The sequence below is a fragment of the Meleagris gallopavo genome, chromosome 1 (genome assembly GCF_905368555.1).
Source record: "Meleagris gallopavo chromosome 1, MGAL_WU_HG_1.1, whole genome shotgun sequence".
Classification (NCBI taxonomy): Eukaryota; Metazoa; Chordata; class Aves; order Galliformes; family Phasianidae; genus Meleagris; species Meleagris gallopavo.
Window position 1 is genome coordinate 59,560,408 of NC_139404.1, and position 21,117 is coordinate 59,581,524.

Genomic DNA, 21,117 nt, shown 5'->3' on the forward strand with positions numbered 1-21,117 from the left:
TTGTCAAGTTTTATTCACATTTACATACCTACCCAAGTACTACTCACACCTTCTCATTTCAAATTATTCTACTTTTGTTACTCAAGCTGTTCAGCCTTATTATTGAATTCACTTCGCGTGAAATTGACTGTGATGGGACTAAGCAAAAACTCACTTTGTCTTTGCAGGGCCTCTGGCAGTTCTGTGCAGCACATACTGCATTCTCATCATCTGACTCCTCAGCTCCTGACCAGTCATACTTAGAAGGAATATCTAGAACTTTCTTCTCTCTTTTTTTCTCTGTGCTCTCCTTTGCCAGCTCCACCTTTGCCACAACCACCTTCTCTCGCTTCTTCTTCCGCTCCTCTTCCTTGGCCAGTTTCTTTGCCAGCTTGTTCAGCTCCTTTGTCTTATCCATCGTGAGTTTTAGCTTCTTTTTCTTCGGTTTTTCTAATTTTTTCAACTCTTTAGATTTTTGCTTCATATCTCCAAAGAACTGCTCTGCTCTCTCCAGCTTTCGTTTCCGCTTCCTCTCAGACGAGTCTCTCCCTCTCATTTTCAGCGGTTTCTCATCCATGCTGTCATCCTTCATAAAAGGGTAAAAAGAGATTGTTGGTGGGTTTTTTTTTTTTCCAAACAAATTTCCATATACCATAAATCTGTGGTTTAAGATGTACTTACCTCTGCCATTACCATAGCATGGGGGAAGAAACTTATCCAGCAACATACTGTCACAAATTCTAAATAAAAGAGGCTCACCTTTATCTTCACTATACTAAAAAAAAAAAAGTCTTAAGTACCCAAAGCATAGTGAATTTAGAAGGTCCAGTAGAAAAAAGTAAAATATCAGCAAGAGTAAGGAGAAAAAAACAGGCAGTAATCACAACTCCCTACTCACACTGCTTTTCAATAAAAGTTAGGAAGATTGATTGTTAGGTGTTCTTGCTTGTTTTTCATCCTAGGTCAGTCTTGCCTATAATTATTTTTGAGAAAAAAGCAATTGCTATCCTGGAAATTAGTACAGAACAATTGCTGAATTCTAAAAATGTATTATCAACTCCAGCAAGAGAAGAATGCAACAGATCCATTATCTGAATAGCTTCCAAACCAAGACACACTACAAAAAAAACTGGTGTTATTAAACACTCTTTAAGTAGCAGATTCAGATCAAAAATTGGGTTTATAATTAGCAAACTGTCATTGTAGGTGACAAGTCCTATTTAGAACCACTTCACACAAACAAGACCGATTCAGTTTGAGTTAATTCAGCCATATATTTTAACCTTAATTATATTAATAGATTAAGGACATACCACAGGCCAGTAAAGACTGGGTCTGTTTACTGTACATTACTTAATATAGCTCCTCCACCCTATAACAAGTTTTCTGAAGACTATTTTGCAGAAGTCTACCAATTTTGCATCTAAATAGACAAAGAAAGGCATTTAACTCAAAATGAGTAATTCTGGCCAAACAAGTATTCACAGAGATTAATCACAAAAATGTTGAACCCTACCCTCCACCCACAAAGCTGTTTTTAACTATCAGTTTAACACTGCGGCACGCTATTTATAAAGTGCTATTTGCTGGCATTCAAATTGTTCATCAAAAAAACCTATATCCAAACCATAACATTAAAAGAAAATTAATCTTATGAAATGAAGTCTCTAGATCTAAACATAGTAACGCAGTACTTCTCCAGAAGCAGGATCTGCTTTTTACTACTGCCCTATAAGCTAGCAGTTTGGCAACATCTTGACTTACCCGCTGTATTGGATGGCACTCAAAAGAATGAGATAACTGATCAGTATGCATTACTGTTCAAAAAATGTAACCCAGTTTATGTTGCTGTATGCTATTGTCAATAAGGAATAATCTTCAGTGCCATTTCCTGTATTGTTAACTACAGAAAATAGCAATAATGTACTCCGTAACTACACACGGTCAAAATGACCCTATCTTCAGGTGACGTGGAATGAAGGATGGATGCCAGTACAGCTCCAACACCAGAGTTTACATTCTCTTCTAATGTACAACCCTCATTCATACACGCTATTTAGCCACAGAATGAGTGAGGCATAAACAATTTGAATTAGTCCTTAGAATCACCGCATACACCTGCCTCATTCAGTACTAGCAGAGAACTCAGCACATTTTCATAGAATATTTTAAAAAAATAGCAGTGTGTGGGCTAGTTTGATGAGAACTGGAATCTTGTTACCTACATTAAAAACAATGCTCTCTCCCCAGCAACAGAAACTTGGCAATATACAAATATTATCTAAGATAAGTACAAGCTGTCCGTATTAATAAAAGCATAAAATGTATTGGGTTGGAAGGGCTCTTAAAGAAGTCCCTTCCAAGGGCATCTTCAGCTTTTCTGAATACTGTCTCACCACTCCGCTCACTGAGTAAAGAATTTCCTCCTAATACCTAATCTAAACCTCCCTCTTTTAGTTTCAAATCCATTCTCCCATGTCCTATCACAGTTTCCACCTTGTTTATGTGCTCACTTTAAGTACTGGGAGGTTGCAATGAGGTTTCCCTGGTGCCTTCTCTAGACTGAATAAGCCCAGCATCTTCAAATTTTCTTTGTAGGAGAGATGCTCCAGCCCTCTGATTATCTTTGTGGCCCTCCTCTAGACCCACTCCAACAGCTTCATGTCTTCTTGTGCTGGAGGCCCCAGGGCTAGACGCAGTACTCCAGATGGGGCCTCACAAAAGCAGAGCAGAGGGGAACAACCCCCTCCCATTCCCTGCTGGCCATTACTCTTTCGATGCAGCTCAGGATGATGCTGGCCTTCCAGGTTGCAAGCACACACTGCTGCCTCACATCTAGCTTCTTCCTCCATCAGGACACCCAAACCCTTCTCCACAGGGTTGCTCTCAATGAGTCTTCCTCCCAGTCTACGTACATATCTGGGATTGCCCCAACCTAGGTGCAACACCTTCCACTTGGTCTCGTTGAACCTCATTAGGTTTTCATGGGCCCACTTTTCAAGCATGCTCAGGTACCTTTGGAAGGCAGAGGAAGCATGGGCATATGGCTTGAGAAGAATACAAGGATGCTATCCAGACACACAGAGACAGAATTGGGAAAGCCAAGGCACAAATGGAACTAAACTTGGTGAGGTATGTGAAAAACAAGAAGGAATTCTACAAGTACACTGGTCAGAAGGGAAAGGTCAAGGTCTCTCCCCCCTCCCACACCTTCCCCATGATAAACAAGAAGGGAGATATGGCTACAACAGACACAGATAAGGCTGAAGTATCCAAGTTCTTTGCCTCAGTCTTCACTGGCAGTCAGGCTTCCCATGTCTTTTACATCTGTGAATATCTACAGTGGGGGCTGGGAAGAGCAAAACCCCTCTCACTGTAAGAGAAGCAAGTCCAAAACCACCTGATGGAAATGAATGTGTGCAAGTCTATGGAGCCAGACAACTTGCATCCCAAGGTCCTGAAGGAACTGACTGATGTGGCTGTCAAGTTACTCTCCATCATATCTGAGAGGTCACAGCTATTAGGTGAAGCCTCCAGTGACTGCAAAAAGGGAAATATCACTTCAATTTTTAGGAAGGGTAGAAAGGAAGACCCAAGACATTACAAATCACTGAGCCTCACCTCTATGCCTAGGAAGATCATGGATCAGATTCTCCTGGATGTTATGTCAAGTTACGTGCAGGATGAGATTGTGATCCAAGTTAGATAGCACAGCTTCACAAGGGCAGATTGTGCCTGACCAATCTGATGGCTTTCTACAATGGAGCGTCAACATCAGTAGACAAAGGAAAAGCAACTGATGTTGTCTATACCTGGAATTCTGAAAGGTCTTTGATGTGGTCCCACACCACATCCTTATCTCAGAATTGGACAGATACAGATCTGAAGGACTGTTCAATGCATAAGGAATTGTTTGGATGGTTGCAACCAGAGTGCTGTTGTATGGGGACTGTTGATCACAGCCTGAACCTCTGATTGACCACCTGAGGCAAGCAATGAGTCAGCCATGGGAGCACAGGTGAAGGCAATTCACTTGTGCTACCAGGAAGGGGTGGAGCCTGGCTCCACCTCTTCTAAACCCCATTTAAGGACTGACTGTCACTGAGGAAAGATCTCTCTCTGGAGATTGCTCCTTGTGGAGGTTACTGTGAGCCTACAACACCAATAAGCATTTTCATTTATTTTGATTATCCTTCCACTGCGATAATCTTACCAAACCTAACCTCTGCATACTTATTGACTGTACAGCTGTGGTCAAAACATCTATGTCCAGGTGAAGGCTGGTGACAAGTGGTGACTCCTGTTGGGCTTGGACCAGTGATCTTTAAGATCTTCATTACAACCTTCACCTTCAGCAAGCACACAGATGACAATAAGTTGAGTAGTGCAACTGGTATGACAGAGGGGAAGATACCATCCAAAGGCACCTGGACAAGCTTAAAAGCTGGCCACCAGCACAAGAAAGGCAGGCAGCTGTTGGCACAGACGAGGCCACAAAGATGATCAAAAGGCTAGAGAACCTCCCAAAGAAGGGCTTAATGGAGCTGGGCATATTCAGTCTGGAGAAAAGGTGGCTCCAAGGAAACGTATCTGTGTCCTTCCAGTACTTTAAGGGAACTTTTAAATAAGATGGAGACTAACTTTTCACATGGCCTGATTATGACAGGACAAGGGGCACCAGTTTTAAACTAAAAGAGGGGAGATTTAGGTTTGATACTAGGAAGAAATTCTATACTGTGAGAGTCATGAGGCACTGGCACATACTGCCCAGAGAAGCTGTGGGTGTCCCATCCCTGGAGGTGCTCAAGCCCAGGTTGGTGGGGTGACAGCCCTGCCCACAGCAGGGGGTTAGAACTGGATGGTCTTTAAGGTCCACTCCGTGCAACACCTGGCTCCACACAGAACCACTTCCCACATCAAACCTCATGTCTGAAAGCACTTGTAGAAAAGTTTCTTGAAATCTGTCAGGCTTGGTGCCACGACCACTGTCCTGGGGAGCTTGTCACAGTGCCTACCACTCTCAGGTGAAGAACCTGACAACACTCTCCCTGACACAGCACCATGCTGTTCCCTCAGGTCCTATTGGTGTAATTAGAGAAGAGATCCACACCTGCCACTTTGCTTCCCAGCTCAATTGATTCTTTGATTCTAAAATAGAGCCCCACTACTGTCTGTCTGTCAGTCTAATGCATCTTCGTTTACCATAGCCCTTCACCCTGACCCACCAGCTAAATGTTCACCCACTGCATTATCATTTTGTCTAGCTGCAGGCTGGGATTTTGTCCAGAAGGATACTAAGAGAAATAGTACTGAAATCTTTACTGAAATCCAGAAAGGTTAAATCAACTCATTTCCTTTAGTCAGCTAATTGGGTAACCTTGTCATAAAAAGAAATTAAGTACGTTAAACACTTTCCTCTTGTGAACCCTTAAAAAAAAACCACTATAAATGATGTGATCTTTTTCCTGTGCTAGACTATTTCTACAAGATCATACCTCCATTACATGAAGGAATCTGTCTTCAGAGGGTGGGTGAGTAGCCTGTAAAATCCGCCAGATGTGTTGAGTTTCATCCAGTGATACCTCAAGTAGGTCTCCTACCATCATTAAATCTTCTAACTGAGCCTTTGCTCCAGGTGATAGCTCCAATACAGGGGGCTCCAAACTGCGAGGTACCAATGGACTTTTCCGAGGCTGCTTTCTTGGAGTGCTGGAACCTTTCAGACAGGAGACAAGTTGCATGACGATAAAAGGAAGAGATCAAAACAAAAAAAGCAATTACATGCTTTGTACAATAGCTACTTAAAGATGGAGGCAATCCCAAGCAAAAGAAAAAAAAAACAAAGAAAAAAACACAAAAATCATGGACAGCTTTAAATGCCAGACATCCCAACTGCACTGCTATTCTCTTATTCCTTCTTATAGAGAGTATATCTTCTATTACAACTAGCAGAGGCAACAAGAGTAGTTCCTCTCTTGTTCTCTGATTGCTCATTTCAGTTGTCTGTTCAATTTTATCCCAATGCATAGGAAAGCAAGTACCTTGAGAGCAGCTTTTAGAAGCAGATGAATACGCGTGTTCGGCACAGAATGAGGGAGCAGTCCACATATGTGTCACCACTTCCTCTGATTTAATGGGGATTTCCTCATCACAAAACAAATTGGGTTCTAAGCTGCTAGAAGACTTTACGCTGGCATTGTCCTGAAAAAGACCCGCAGAAAAAAATGTAACATCTGGCTCTAACAAATGCTTACCTCAAAGTAAATTCTACTAAGGCCAAACAATTTGCTGTTCCTAAAACCCTCCTTCAAAGTATCCCTACCATAGACACCAACACTGCTGGAAAAAGGTAGAAATTAAATCCCTATGTAAACAATAGAAGAATGCAGCAGCTGTGGAGGCAAGTGAATTCTAATTCTTTAATCAGTGCATGAGACATATTTATCAAGTTTCCTCTCTAAGCAGTCCCTCACATAAGGTCTTCAGAAGTCAACATGATGACAGTCTCTCACTTAGCTTACATAGTTTTGTTTGAAAAATTCAACTGCAAAATCATAAAGACTGGCATTTTTAATAAAGCAGAGGTATGCTAAGTAAATAATGATTACTATTGAAAGAAATGCTCTCTATAACTATCTGAAGGGAGGCTGTAGTGAGCTAGGGGTCAGCCTCTTCTCTCGTGTAACTGGTGACAGAACTAGAGGGAATGGCTTCAAGCTGCACCAGGGGAGATTTAGGCTGGACATTAGGAAATACTGCTTTTCTGAAAGAGTGGTCAGGCACTGGAATGGGCTGCCCAGGGAGGTGGTGGAGTCACCGACCCTGGAGGTGTTCAAGGAATGTTTGGATTTTGTGTTGAGGGACATGGTTTAGTGAGACCTATTGGTGATAGGATGGTTGGACTGGGTGATCCTGTGGGTCTTTTCCAACCTTGGTGATCCTGTGATTCTATGAAATGATTGAAGATCTTACAGGGAAAGGAAAAAAAACTGCATGTTTAATCCAGCACAGGATCTAAATATCAATAGATGGATGGCTACAAAATAGCAGTAATAAATAAAAATCAAATTATGCCCTGAAATCAGGATTTTAATGGCAATCTTGAATAATTTTAAGATACAAATCTAAAAAAAAAAAAAGAAGGGCTGTAATACTTAAGAATGTTGTGAATACTTTCAGGAAAAGACTAATGATAGCACTGGTTTGTACTCAGTTCACTGCATAAAGCTGGCTGCTTGACATCTCAAATGTGTTACAAAAACAAATATAATGAATGTGATGCATGTCATAGATGCAATTGGATCCATGAATAGAAAGAGGTTAGAAATGTCTTAAGTGGGAAAAAACTTTATTTTGATTTTGCATTATATTAGGCAGAAAATCTGAAGGCACAAACCCATTTCAGTAGATACCCTGACATCTGCTAATATTCACTTCTCCCTTTTTCCACACTCCTACAGGTGAAATTAATAAACTCCTCAACCAGCTATTTTCACAGCATAATCTCTACACATTATTTTTAAACTCATCATTCCCATGAAAAATATTTATAAACCACAAAAGGGAAGAAACACCTGAAAGCCAACAGTATAAAGAATTAAATTCTGAGTAACTTTGCCATTTCTTTTGAATTCTGCTGCATCTAGGTTAGTACTGAGTAATGTGGCTGCCTGAAAGTTTGTCTGCTCTTCCAATCACATTAGCTAACCTAACAAAAGACGTTTCTGGTCTCTATCTGCTTTGTTTTGTCAGATTTTTACTTTAGATTTTTATAATGATGGGCATCCAAATCAAAAGGATAAGTAACAGATTTTCAAATCGTGACAACAAAATGCACTCACCAGAAATGAAATTACACTCCTGCAATACCCTCACATCCTGACAAGCATATGGCATCTTTCTTGACATACGTTTTCTTTCATCACAACCCCATAATGTGCCACATCTTTCAGAAATGCCTTATTATAACATCCAATGCAAAGAACACTTTGCAGCATTTTTCTAATGAAGACATTCTAATAAAAGTTGTAATATTCAAATACAATTTACTCTTGTTGGCATCTCACATGGCTGCAAGACAAATGGACCTTTATGCAGTTAGTAACTTGTTTCTAAGTACATAACAACAGGAGATTGAGGCAGAACATAGCTGAAAAATTCACTGTTCCTCTAGAAAGCAGAAAGTGTGCCTTAAAAGAACCTCCACAATCACACTTCTTTAAATTAGAAATGACACTATCACTAAATAGAAACCACTACGTAAGAAGAATCAGTGACGTCACTTTTGTCTGTATACGTACAAAAAAGACATTTCAGAAGTACTAAAATGAAATACATCACATTGACAATGCTTGGCTAGCTCTACAATTGCTTTCTCTCATGACCTTTTTTCTCTAGAAAAAAATATACGTATATAAAGTATAACTACAATGACAATTTCTGAACTGGACGTGAACCAGAGATTGAGACCTGAATAGTTCCACATATCAGAACTGAACAGATGTACCTCCTTTTATATGTGGGTTGAATGAAGATAAAGATATGAAAACGTGAAAGCAGTTCTGGCATCGGGAAGCTTCTTACAGGGCATGAAGTTTTCAAAGACTTATTTTTTGCTACAGTGGAAAGCAATTAAGAGCTCTCCAAATGTTACTTATATTTATGATTCATAACATCTCTGGAAGAGGCATAAAGTCAATGTCCAATCTCAATAGTATTATGAATACAAATCCCCTGAGAAACAGTTTTTTCTTTAGCAATAGAAAGAACCTTCTGAAACTCAATCATAGGACATTTAAGAATTTTGAACAAAAATATTACAGAACTTTCCCAAACACCAAAGCTAAGACATTCTAAACTAAGAAGTACCTCCTGTGCATCAGAAGCCAGAGCAGAATATACTTAGTACCTTAAAATATTCCAGAATAAATTGAAACAAATAGAAAACAGGTGTTCTTAACTCCACACAGACAAGAAACACTGGATTACTTACCTTTATGTCATAGCCATATGTTTCCCTGATGTCTTCATCAGAATCTGTCTCTTCATCATCATAATCCAAAGTCTGCCGAGGGGAAGAGGACACACTCCCTATCACTCTGTTAAAGGCTGACTGCTGGAAACTAGTTAAGTGTCCCTGAAAGAAAAACAGAGTAAGAGACTGAAACAATGAAGCTTCTAGAAAAACCTATTAAAAAGCTGAGGTCATAGTCACTAAGAAAAGGGTGGTTCTTTAATCCTGAAGACAACTGTCTAGTGCCCATTCACAGCAAGTTGTGAAGAAAGACAGAAATAGGTTCTTTCCGACTTTATTTCCACGTTTTTGAGTAACAGTGACTAGGAAGATCTAGCTACTGTTGTTCATTGGTACCAAATTATACCATGTCGGAGCTGTACAAGTTTCTTCACCACAGCATACTGGTCTTGATCTCAAGATGAGCAAGCCGACTGCAAAAAGTATCAGTGATTCCCTATAGTCCTTGATAAAGTTTCCTAAGATATCAAAATCCCAAGAAAGAAATCTATTAGAACTTATAAATACAGATACTTATGATTCACTTATGATTCTGTCAGAGGTAGATGGAACTTGGACATCAAAGTAGCCACCACTTTAAAAATCTTCAGGCCATTAGCTGGCTGCAGTGTTTGAACCAGTGTCCTTTACATTTCAACAATTGCTACTGACAATGAGTTCAAAGTGATAGACCTGTAGCCAGAAAAGCCTGCAACAGCCTGAAACTACCAACTGCCTAAACACTAAAATTCTCAGCCTAACTGCTCTCTCCTCTCCAAGCTTCTCCAAGAAGGGAAAGGCATTTTGACACAATGAAGAATGACTAGCACAGCGCGTAAGATATTCACATCCCTACCTGAAGATCTGGGTTGGCTGCTGCCTTCTGTAGCTCTGCACTGATTATTTTCTCTGTTTTCTCCCGTGCTGCCTGCTCCACCATTCGCTGGCTGAGCACAGAAAGCTTAGCCAAAGCAGAGGACAACTCATCAGTAGCCAAGGCTTGCCGTGCTCGATCCTGCCAACTCATGGCCCGTTCTGTCAAGCACTGCAATGCCTCCCCTTCCGGCAGCCGTACAGGCAGCTTCTGCAGGGACACCAGCAGAGACAGTATCGTCTCAAGACGTGGCCTTCGAGAACGCATGCAAAGTGGACACAAAAACTTCACTTCTTTGGCCTGCCAACTAGAGCCCTTCTTCTGAGAACTTGTTTTGGGGAGAGGCACGCAGCCGCTATGAAACCAGTCTTTGCACAGCTCACACTGCAGCATGAATCCACTAGCTGTTTTGCGGCAGACACAGAATTTGACTTCTTCTATACGATCCACCATAGTCATCTTGGCCAGGTTAGCTGCTCTGAGAGCATGCATGGCTTCAATCTCCTTCTGTTCCCGCTCCTTGAATATGGCCACCTATCCAAAGACAGAAACAGTTCGTGACCTTCACAGCTAGAAGAGATCACTTTTTAGTAGCAGCACAGAAAAAACACATCAGGAGATCTTCTTAGTTAAACTAGCCCAAAATTATGGGATTGTGCAGCCTATTTAAAACTTCGTTTAAAATGCCTCCTCAATTACATATTGCTCCTCTATGTCCTCCTGACAGAACCACTGTACAAATATTAGATAATGTTCTGTTTAAAAAATGTCTGAAATTCATAATTAAATCCATTATAAAAACACAAGAGAAACAGATATTAATTGTTTAAATGCTGACAACAGCAGGAACTTCTGAGTGACAGTTTATCTTCCTGAAGCAACTTCTATTTCCTCAGTGTCTCTATTCAAATAAATATAATGAAGCATACTAAGATAAAATTGGTTGTATATAAGCCATATTAAAGATTCTGCATGTATTTTCTTTGTTTGTGGAGGAAGGGCAGCCAAATGACAGCAAGTTCTTCTGATAAGCTGCATCAATATCCTTCCAACAGAGAAGAACAAACGTAACACTGTTTCCTACCCAGTTTTCAGGATGAAGCCTTACAGATAGCCCTCGGACATTCTTCACACAGGAACAAGGAAGGACATTGTTTAAATAAAAAGACTTTCTACAGTATGGTAGGCAATGTCTAAGGTCACCAAATTTAGAACACACTGTTGACTTGTGTCAGCAAACTACTTCCATAACTCTTAAGAATCAAAGGAGCAATTGCCAGAACAACCCAAAACAGGATTTACTTCAGTTTAGTACACTACATAAACGTCATGAATAGTAGTGTGCTGGGTACTGCTTAAGAGTTGCATTCCATTTCATATGTATTGAAATCCTGTCAGAATATTAGAAGAACACTCACACATTATTAGACTAAGAGCATCTAAGCCATTTACATAGCCCGATACATATTATATACTTGCACTTATTTGCTGAACTGTGCTTCCCTCTACTTTCACTGCAAAAAAACAATTACTGTGCTAGTACTATTAAATATTTGTTTCAGCAAAATTTATCTATCAGATTTCCCTTAAGATTTTTACACAGATTAGAGACAAGTTAAATCCACGTATCAGGAGACACTACCTTTCACTGCTCCTTACCACAGCTGCAGTGTCCCTGGCCTCCTCCAGCCCATCTTCCAGTTCACTCAGGGATTCCAAATCAAGATCTTTCTCCTTTTCCTTCTCCATCAACTCCTTTGCCCTCTTCCGTCTATTCTTACTGCTCCCATAAACACCAATATCAGTGCGAGGGCTCAGAACCTGTAAACAAGAAAACTTACACTGTTACTCCCAAGAATTGGAGGTTTAATCTGTTTCTTAAAAAAGCAACAGTTGATGTTGTTTATACATAAAACAAGGCTAGCCAAACACAGACTTGTCTTTTTTGTTCTTTTCACCTGAGTTCAGCTGAAACTTATTATTTTCTATTATCAAATGGAATTTAGATAGATCTGTTGTGCCTTCCAACACCGCAGAAGAGCATCAAGATCCATTTCTGGAATGGATCTGCTACGGAAGTCTGACACTGTACTTTTGTTGCTTACCTGTAACAGACTGTAGCTCGAGTTCTTCTTCAGGAAGGTCCTTCCCGTGCGCTCTCTCCAAGCCCGCGCAGCAGCTACCTGTGACTCCAGCTGTGGCAAGGCATCAAGGCGCACTGGTATTGGGCGGCCTTTGGCAGACAAGCTCTCCAGTTGCTCCAAGTAGGCATAGTTGTTCCCATTCTGGGGTAAAAAAAAATTCCCTGAGTCAAAGATTGCACCATTGTGTCATTGGTTTGATTTCAAGCCATATACCATTCTAGTCAATGAGAAAAGCAGGAACTGAACGGAAAGGAGAGCAGGGTTACCATCTCACTGCTATTTTTTAAACTCTCATACAGTTTCTACTTTAACATCTATTCTGACGTGGCCAACTGGCTTAGGGAGTAAGACACTTCATTTCTAGCTGGCAGTCTTAAATCCTACCTGCTCAATAGCAAGCTACATATCTGAGAGTTCTACAGGAGCTGATGTAAAGACAAATGAGATTCTCACTGCAGTTCTCAATAAATACTTGATACAAGAAAAGCAGCTGCAGTCCAGAGATTAATACTGTGAATATCACAGAAACCACATCAATTTCAGTCCATGTTATCTGAGTAGGGCAATAGAAAAGGGAGGCTCTACTGAACTAATAACTAACTTCAATCTATCAGACAACAGCATTATAGCTATCAGTGCCGTTACATCTTAAAAAAAAAAATTTCAATACATTGTGGGGAGAAAAAACCAAAACATTCCCATAGCCAACTCCAAAACTAGAAGACCTTTGAGGAGAACATTCTCCACTGCAGCAAGTATTTCCAGTGATAGTATATAGAACAGTAATAATAAATAAAGCCCTCTAGAGTTACATGTCTATCATAACAAAATTGTCGCTTTTTACAATCTCCTATGAAATGGGCAAGAGGAAGGGAAAAATGGAATAGCAAATGGGGAAACTGCTGCACAAAAAGAAGAAAAGGAATTCAAGCACATAATCTATGACAACTACACTGAACAACTACAGTAAGGATTCCCTTTGGGTCATATATGGGCTAATCTTGGGCCATATCTGTGGGTAGAGGGGCTAGGAATAAAGAGCATGTCTAAACAAAAGGATGCAAACAGAAGAGGCCAGTTCTTGCTGTAACCCCTACCTGAATGGCCTCCACTTTGGCCGTCCAGTCTCTAGCCCGCTGCAGGGCTTCTTTCAGTGCAAGCACATTGGGCAGGTAAGCAGGGATGTTCTTTGCTTCATTCACAATGCCCTCCAGAGCCATCATGCTTTGGCGTGGTCTAGAGTAAAAAACAAACAAACAAAATTAATTCCAGCCTTCTCTCAAAATGTCAGCCATCTAAAGCCATACATTTGATAGGCTGGTGATGAGATTTCATCACTATGTGTAGCAGCATAGGATATATCATGGCTCTATTCTTGGAGGGTGCTACTGGATAACAAGTAACAGCAAAGGTCAGAAAGCTGAACTTGATTGTCTGAAGTCCATCAAAAGGGCGCAGCATCAGAAATCCCTAACACTGAAGAAGTTGTCGTGTACCATACTGAGCATTTTTTTGTTTGCTTGCTTAAGGGCAGACAAGTAAATAGCAAAGGCAGCAACAATACTCATACCTTTCAGCCACTGTACAATACAAAAGGGAATCAGCCTTTCTGTAACTCATTGATAACCTCAAAAACAACTCTTGGGCCATGACAGAAGTAGACTAAATCTTCAAAGCCACCACTCTTCACCACAACTCACCGACAAAGGCTGAGAATCCCTTAAGTGTGCAACCCATAAGAACAGTTCACAGAGGAACACTCACCTGGCCTGCAGGCAGACCTTGGCTTTCTCCTCCCACCTCTCCGAAACTGTGAGTAACTCCTGAAGTTCAGCCATGGCTTTCTCTACAGCATGATGTGGTGCCAAGCCCACACCTGAGTCGATCAGCTTCTTCATCACATCTAGGGTGACCCTCTGGGGATCCAAGAGGGTGGATCTCACCTCATCCAGCCACCGTGCCTGCTGCAGTTCCTGCTTCAGCCTTGGCAGTTCAGGAAGTTCTACATAAAGGCCAGAGCCCATGTCTATCAACTCTTGCAGCTTGGATGAGTCTGGGACCTCATCCATCATAGCTTCTTGAGCACGCTCGTGAAATTCTTCTACATCATCAAGTAGATTCTGGAGTTACATACAATAAAAAGTGTTTAGAAAAAATGTCCATAAAACCAAAAAAAAGTTGGCTGTAGGATCAGTCAGATATGAGTTTGTATGTGATCATCACATCGTCGGTCAAAGTTCCTACACACAGTGTCAACTGTTCTATCAGAAGCCAATGAGTCTGACATAGGGATCATTACACACATTAGTTATAACAAAACCTGCAACTGAAGTAACACAGTTGCAACCATCTAGGGAGCCCTATAAAACAAGATATTATCGACTGCCCAGACAATGCTTATTTTAAAACAGTAGGCTGAGGAGAGACTTCTGCAAAGATGTCATCCTTTTAATTAGTTGTTGGAGGCATTGTACTAATGCTGACAATACATAACAGAACACAATATGCGAAGAGAAAAAAAACAAACCAGAGTTAAAGGAGCACTAAAAGAACAATAGTCAAGTTTACAACTATTTAAAGCATGCTCATCACTGAAACACAACAGGGTTTTAACTTAAAAAGATATGAAAATGCAAACACCCTCCAATGAAAGGAGAAATTCACAAAAATCTAACCACACTGCTGTACTTGTTCATATTCCCATGTTTTGGAACAGCAGTGAAAAAAAAATCAGAAATCAGACAGGAGAATATCTCCATGGGAGATTTATTCAAGGACATTCAACCTGTATACTTGATTGAGTCACTCCTGAATCTCTTAAAAAAAAAAAAAAAAGATCAGATGCTACTGATGGCAAGTCAGTGCCACAATGAGAAACAAAACACACATTTCCTACACGTATGCTTACTGCCCTTCTTGTCTGATGTTGCTTTTCATGCCCACCTAGAAACCAAAGACATTTAAAAAAAAAAACAACCATGATCCACATTACAGGGTTTTTCATATAGAAAACAGATGCTGAATGCTTCATAGCAACAACAGCAAATTATTACAGTCTAGCAATTATCAAGCCTTTTGTGTTAGAAAATACTCATCATCCAATCTAATTCATTATGATGGATAATTGCATTCAAAAACCATGCTCAAAGTTAGTGAGTACATAGGTCTAAGTGATCATTATCTAACTTCATTCAAGAATTAAGACTATGATTTTTAACCAGCAAGACTATGAGATTTATCAATTTTACTAGTTAGAAACTGCTGAAGCCTCAGGAACTTACACATGCACACAGAGTACTTCAACACAATTAGTTTTCTAAGGCTACTTAAAAACAGAAAACAAAGACACCATCCCAGCTGGGAGAAAATATTTTGACAAAATATAAATCAAAACTGTTAAGAGTTTATTAGATGAACAAAAAGTCTTAAGCCACCCAGAAAATAGATGCCACAGAAGAAAACTGCTGTATAATAAGCAATCAGAAAACTGGCAAAGAATCTAGACGTCTTCAGCTCTGTCATCTATGGACCATGCCTTAATTTGAAGCAGGTTTTAAACACATTAGAATCAAATGCACTAGAATCAATGAACTCTTAACAGTCTCACAGGTCCATTAATATATGATGATAAAATTTCATGAGGCAGAAAAGAAAATACTTAGTAAATATTTGGAAATATCTTCCTATCATATACTTTCCACTCAATTAACTGCTGAGAAACATGTTAAAGAACATCTTAGAAGGATAAAGATTAGAGTCAGCAGGCCTGGATAATCTGTATCCTGCAGTCCTATAGAGTTTACTGAAGATACTTGTTTTCAACATCAACGTGCCAATATCAAATAGATGGGAAGAAAGTCCAATATTAAATCCCTCTACTATGTGTTTGCTTAAAGAAGCAGCTGCACATATGGTGATGTTTAGAACTTCAATCTCAATTTAGCAGTTACAACATTCTTCTTAAAACTGTACTAACAAGAAAACACGAGTTAATAAATGGTTGACATACATCAAGAACTATTTCTCAAGATGAAAAAAAAAATTTACTAAGGATTCCTGAAGTGTTTTCCTGGAGGTTGGTTAGCAGGCCAAACAGTATTTAACATTTCATCAGAGATACAGAAACAAATTAAGTTTACTGCTGAAAACTCCTGCTGTAATACAAACTGCCACAGTGATAAATGATAATCGCAGCCAGGGGAATCAGTATGATCTGGATCACTTATTAGTCTAGATTCATTCAAAGACAGGTGCAAAGAAATGTATGAAGGACATAAATACAGGCCATGCATACAGATTAAGGAGACTGAAACCTGGAAATCAAAGGTTGAAAAAGATTTACAGATTCAAGTGCAAAACTGCCAATGTACTACTGCCTCCCTGCTCTCCTAAAGAAGCACAGCAGTATAGCCTTCTGAAGTTCCTGCAAAAACATACGAAGGGTAGGATTTAACAGGAAATGTCACTGCTATAGATAGCTTTAACGATGCTGGAAGAAAAGCAACTGGTTCACTGAGATAAAATTGGGCTGCTTGGTCAGTGACGGATGGAAGCGATCTTTTCTCTCGGTTTAACCATGAAACCACCACATCTGACTGCATCCATCGTAACAGGCATCTTGAAAAGTGTATGTATATTCACATAAAACACTTTGGTTCCGTAGCCTAAAAGCTGCCTTCACGTGCCACATGAAGGCAACACAGGACCAGCAGTATTCTTCCAAAATGGGAACAAAGGCCAGGTGGCATAGGTCTGAGTCACCCACAGGGCACTAAACATCCATGCTTAGGCAACAACATTGAGCCCTACATATTAAGCTGTTATGACTACATGAGCATACTTTTTGAAGTACAAACACCATCTTTGCCCACTTAGACAGGTGCTTGCAAGTAAGCAGGAAATGAGAAGAAATTACGTTACCATTAATTCTATCATGGATAAATGGCAACATGTAATCAAAACTTCAATCACAATAGTAAGATTACTTGAAGTAGGAAGACAGAGTATTTTCTTTCTTGAGGCCACAAATATCACCATGAAGCTGTTACCTGCTTTACCATAAAAGCTGAAGTCCTGTACACCAGGACTTTCACCATGTGAAAACAAACTAACAAAAAGCAACCAAACAAAACACACAAAATAAACAAAACATGAAAAATCAAAACTAACAGACAAAAAAAAAGTCCAGAAAAAAAGCACAACACTTACAGTACCATCCAAGGAACAGATGTGAACCTACCTTTACTTGTCGGGCCTGGCTGATAACACATGGCAAGCTAAATAACTGATGCACAAATGCTTTCAGCTCCTCCATAGTCAGCTTGGTCCGTGTTCTTCCACTATCTTGGCTCTGTCTGCTGTATGAATGAACACAACATTATATGAAAGACACAATGACAACGACACCTGGGTTTACTCCCAGTAGCAGAAGTGTATCAAAATCACTTGAGAACCCCAAGAAAAAGTGCAATCCAAAAAAAAAAAAAAAAAAAAACACCTCAATAAGAATTAAAAACTCTGAAAACTAGATTTAATGTAAACTCTCAGCAATAAAGAGAATTTATCCTATTCTTTGATTTTCGAATTGGGTTTGCTCCAGCTAAACAAACAAAAGCGTGAAGAGATCAGAGTTTTGTGTGTTGCTTCTTTTTTCCAGTAGAAATGCTTGATTCTTCAAAAACTCAAGATTATTTTAGGTAAAATATCAGCCACAGCTCCTTATCATGACCAGAGCAAGCAAGGATGACAGAATTCCAGTTGCACCTCACATAAGCAAATGGATTGGGTGCAAAATAGTAGAGGTTGAAACAGGTAAAGAAAACACTGAACAAACTACACAAAGCTACACAAACTATACACAGTTTCAAGCACTCAAATACAAAGTCAAACAAGATGCCTCAAATGTGACTGAAGAGAAAAGGAAATGGTGAAATTCTTTCAAAACTTACTAAGGCTGATTAGATACAGGTAACAGGGAGAAAGACAGAGATTTCTGAAAACAGAAACAAAAAACAAGACTGCTCTGAAGCACAAGATCTACAAGATCTGCCATACACTGGAAGACACATCCAAAGCAGAAACTGTCTTCCTAAGCATCTACGTCACATGGATGAGAATATGGTAAAAACCAAAAACCAAAGCAGCTCGCTATGCAAACACAGAAGCCTCTTCCAAAATATAGAAACTGAAGAAGTCTCTGCAGACTTGATATTTGAAATAAACATCTTCAGAATTAAAGTCCTCAGCACTGCTAACGAGGAAGGTATCTACCTACAAGGATACTGTTTCAAGCCGTGGTAACAAATCTGTGGGAACCAAGAACTGCTTCAGGAAGAGAAGGGTATGGAGTTAAACGTCACCGGTGGCACTGACACCACAGCTTGCTGGGCAACCTCTGTCATTAATTTAGATTTTGATCAAGAGACAGAGTAATGTTGACAACAATACGGAGGAAACCACAGGGGCCAAAATATTTGAAGGAAAAAAGGTAACACTGACTCTCTAACTTGATAGGGGAACCCATTTCCAAGGAACTGATTTCAGCAGTGAACCTCCCTTTTCAGTCAGCTTGGCAGATGGGACTGTTCACAAGAGCCATGTGAAGATCTGTACTTGCTCAAGCAGTTAATGACCATGACAGGCACTGGCAAAAGGTCTCCAATATACAAGTGACATGCTGTGAAAATAAATCTTGTTTGCTAGACTTGTCTCTCTTGCAGGCAGAGAACCACTGAAACTTGCAAAAGAAAAGACTGGTACTGCACAGGACATGTCCATCCACTAAGTACCACTAGAAGCAAGTGTTACAAGCCTACTGAATGAAGGAGAAGAGTTAAGTGGCACTGCACTAATGAAATATTTGGTATAAAAATCACTGCAGGCACAGCAATCTCATGAGCAGGACAGATTTTAAACATTGAAGAGCTGTTCCCTGCTAATCAATATACATTTTATCACATTAAATAAGTAGTAAATTTAATCTTTCATTCTGTGGACTTAAAAAGAAAATGTAGATGAGTCATCAAATATAATTACACTGTATAAAAGTCACAGAGAATAAAAGAATACTGTAGGCTTTGATTTACTATAACAGACAGTGAGAAGGAATGGTAGCTGCACTTGGACCCACCCCCTAAGCACTCCCACCCTAGTGCAGCCATACATTGCCACAGCACTGTGTGTCACACAAGCATTCACCTATCCCTGCCTATAAAAACACAACTTTCAGCACTAATAAGGGGGTGAGAAAATGTGGGTATATTGAAGCCACCTCCATTGTTCTGTGCCATCTGACCACACGTAAAACCAAAAAAAAATGCAACATCATTAGCTACATTTGGATCACAACTTTATTGGTGCTTTATTCTCTGCCAAGTTGTTCTGTTTCAGCACTCATTTTTAATGTATTTCTAACCTTATCCTTAGTGTAAATGTGATTCCTCTCATTGTATGAAATATGAATACAAGTGCTGAAGAACAAGCTGAAGGTGATTTCTGATTTAAATTTCCCAGTATTGTTTAAAGAGGATTTAAAATCTTTTCTTCTGAAAAATTCTCAAACCTCTGTTTTATATCATATTATGATTTAGCATACAACAGTAATCTTAGACTACACAAGTTTCTTTCTTTGCCCCATGGGATTTGATTAATTTCTAGTTCAGATACATAATTGAAAGTTGCCAGTTCTCTCTCTTCTACTTCTTGAAAAAACCCTGGAAATTCACTATTTAACTTAAGGCATGTCTGTTGAGAAGTGTAATTGGATCTATGATACAACATTTCATCATCATGGCTCGCATTTGAACACTCCACCCACTATGTCCTGTCTAGGAAAGCAGGGTATTACAACTAGCTAAGTATTTACTTTTCACCCCATTCCTTAAAGAAGCCTTAAGCTTAACACCAAAAACTGTGTAAACAAAAAGGAAAATGCTGAGGTACTGACAGGGGACAAAACAACATTCAGAAGGGTCATAAGCAAGGCAGGCAATACAAAGAGCTAAGGAAGCTAGAAGATATAAAGAAAAGGCACTACAGTTCAGCCACACATCACTGGCTGCAACTACGGACTCAATTTTTGCTCTCTGCACTGCTTTGCTCCCCAGGATCCCATCCTCCTAAGTCACTGCTGGCAAGACATTTCCTCTTCATCTTTCAGTAATTCCACCAGCATAACAATGCATTCTGCAATTTACTTGTAAGCAGCTGGCAAAAATCAAACATTTTTGAGAAATGCTGTACCAGAAGACATAACTAAGCTCGCCTCACCAACCATAATTGCTGTTTTTGCTGTTTCCTAGTTTTCATGCACTCAGCTTTGCAGTACGTTTTAACAGATTTTCTTTCCTAAAGCAGTTTTATCAACTCATTTTTTATTTAAGCTATATACTTAGCCATGCTGACTAAAATATAAACATTCATGTCAAGAACTTACTTTCATTGCACTTTTTCTTCCAGCTGTCTTTTCCTACAACTCTCCCATACATTTAAACAAATGCCTGATCAGAGATCAAACAATTTTTCCAAAGGACTTCACATTTCAGTATGAAAGTCAGCTCAAAACAGTATGTTTAATGCATTTCAAGTCTGCTTTTTGGATCTTTGTTACAAGCATATTTCTCCCCAACTCTCACTGAGTCACAGCACCAAAGGCAAACACTAGAGGTAATTAGTAGACAGTGAGAGCTCAGTTTTCTTACATTTTCAGGTCCAATCAAGTAACAAAATAGATAAAAACTGGAAAAAAAAAGTCTTACCTGTGTTTTTGCTTTTTGCTCAGAAGCAGCTGTGCTACTGAAGCACAGGTCTCTGCTTCTTTCACAGCATCTCTAAGCTTACGGAAGAGATCATTTTCAGGATATTTCCTGTCTTCAGCATCTTCCAACATCACTCTCAACTCAATTACATCTGCAGTAACAGCATATAGTTTGAATGTAGAAACAAAAGATATTTTAGACTGCTTCCAAACCCTTACATCAAGGTTCCAACAGGCTAGTTTAATGTCAAACACAGAAAGATGAGTTTCTTATTTCTTTTTTCACTAAACAACAGTGTTTTCCATCATTAAATCAGAAAAAGAATAAGTAGGATGCCTTTCAACTTTTGCA

The 21,117-nt window shown here is 39.6% G+C and overlaps 1 protein-coding gene across 2 annotated transcripts in view; it reads right to left on the reverse strand.

The window, feature by feature from the left end:
* KDM5A (lysine demethylase 5A) overlaps window positions 1-21,117 on the reverse strand; it is a 51,242-nt gene that overhangs the window by 4,376 nt on the left and 25,749 nt on the right. The window contains exons 17-27 of one of the 2 annotated variants that reach the window (XM_085229776.1): window positions 20,767-20,917; window positions 17,250-17,364; window positions 13,775-14,130; window positions 13,108-13,246; window positions 11,972-12,151; window positions 11,526-11,687; window positions 9,849-10,400; window positions 8,972-9,115; window positions 6,021-6,180; window positions 5,475-5,695; window positions 155-565 (exon numbers count right to left, since the gene is read on the reverse strand). In XM_085229776.1, coding sequence (XP_085085902.1) covers window positions 155-565; window positions 5,475-5,695; window positions 6,021-6,180; window positions 8,972-9,115; window positions 9,849-10,400; window positions 11,526-11,687; window positions 11,972-12,151; window positions 13,108-13,246; window positions 13,775-14,130; window positions 17,250-17,364; window positions 20,767-20,917 — 2,591 coding nt within the window. Of the gene's footprint in view, window positions 1-154; window positions 566-5,474; window positions 5,696-6,020; window positions 6,181-8,971; window positions 9,116-9,848; window positions 10,401-11,525; window positions 11,688-11,971; window positions 12,152-13,107; window positions 13,247-13,774; window positions 14,131-17,249; window positions 17,368-20,766; window positions 20,918-21,117 lie in introns of both variants that reach the window. The other variant, XM_085229767.1, reaches the window with a different exon arrangement.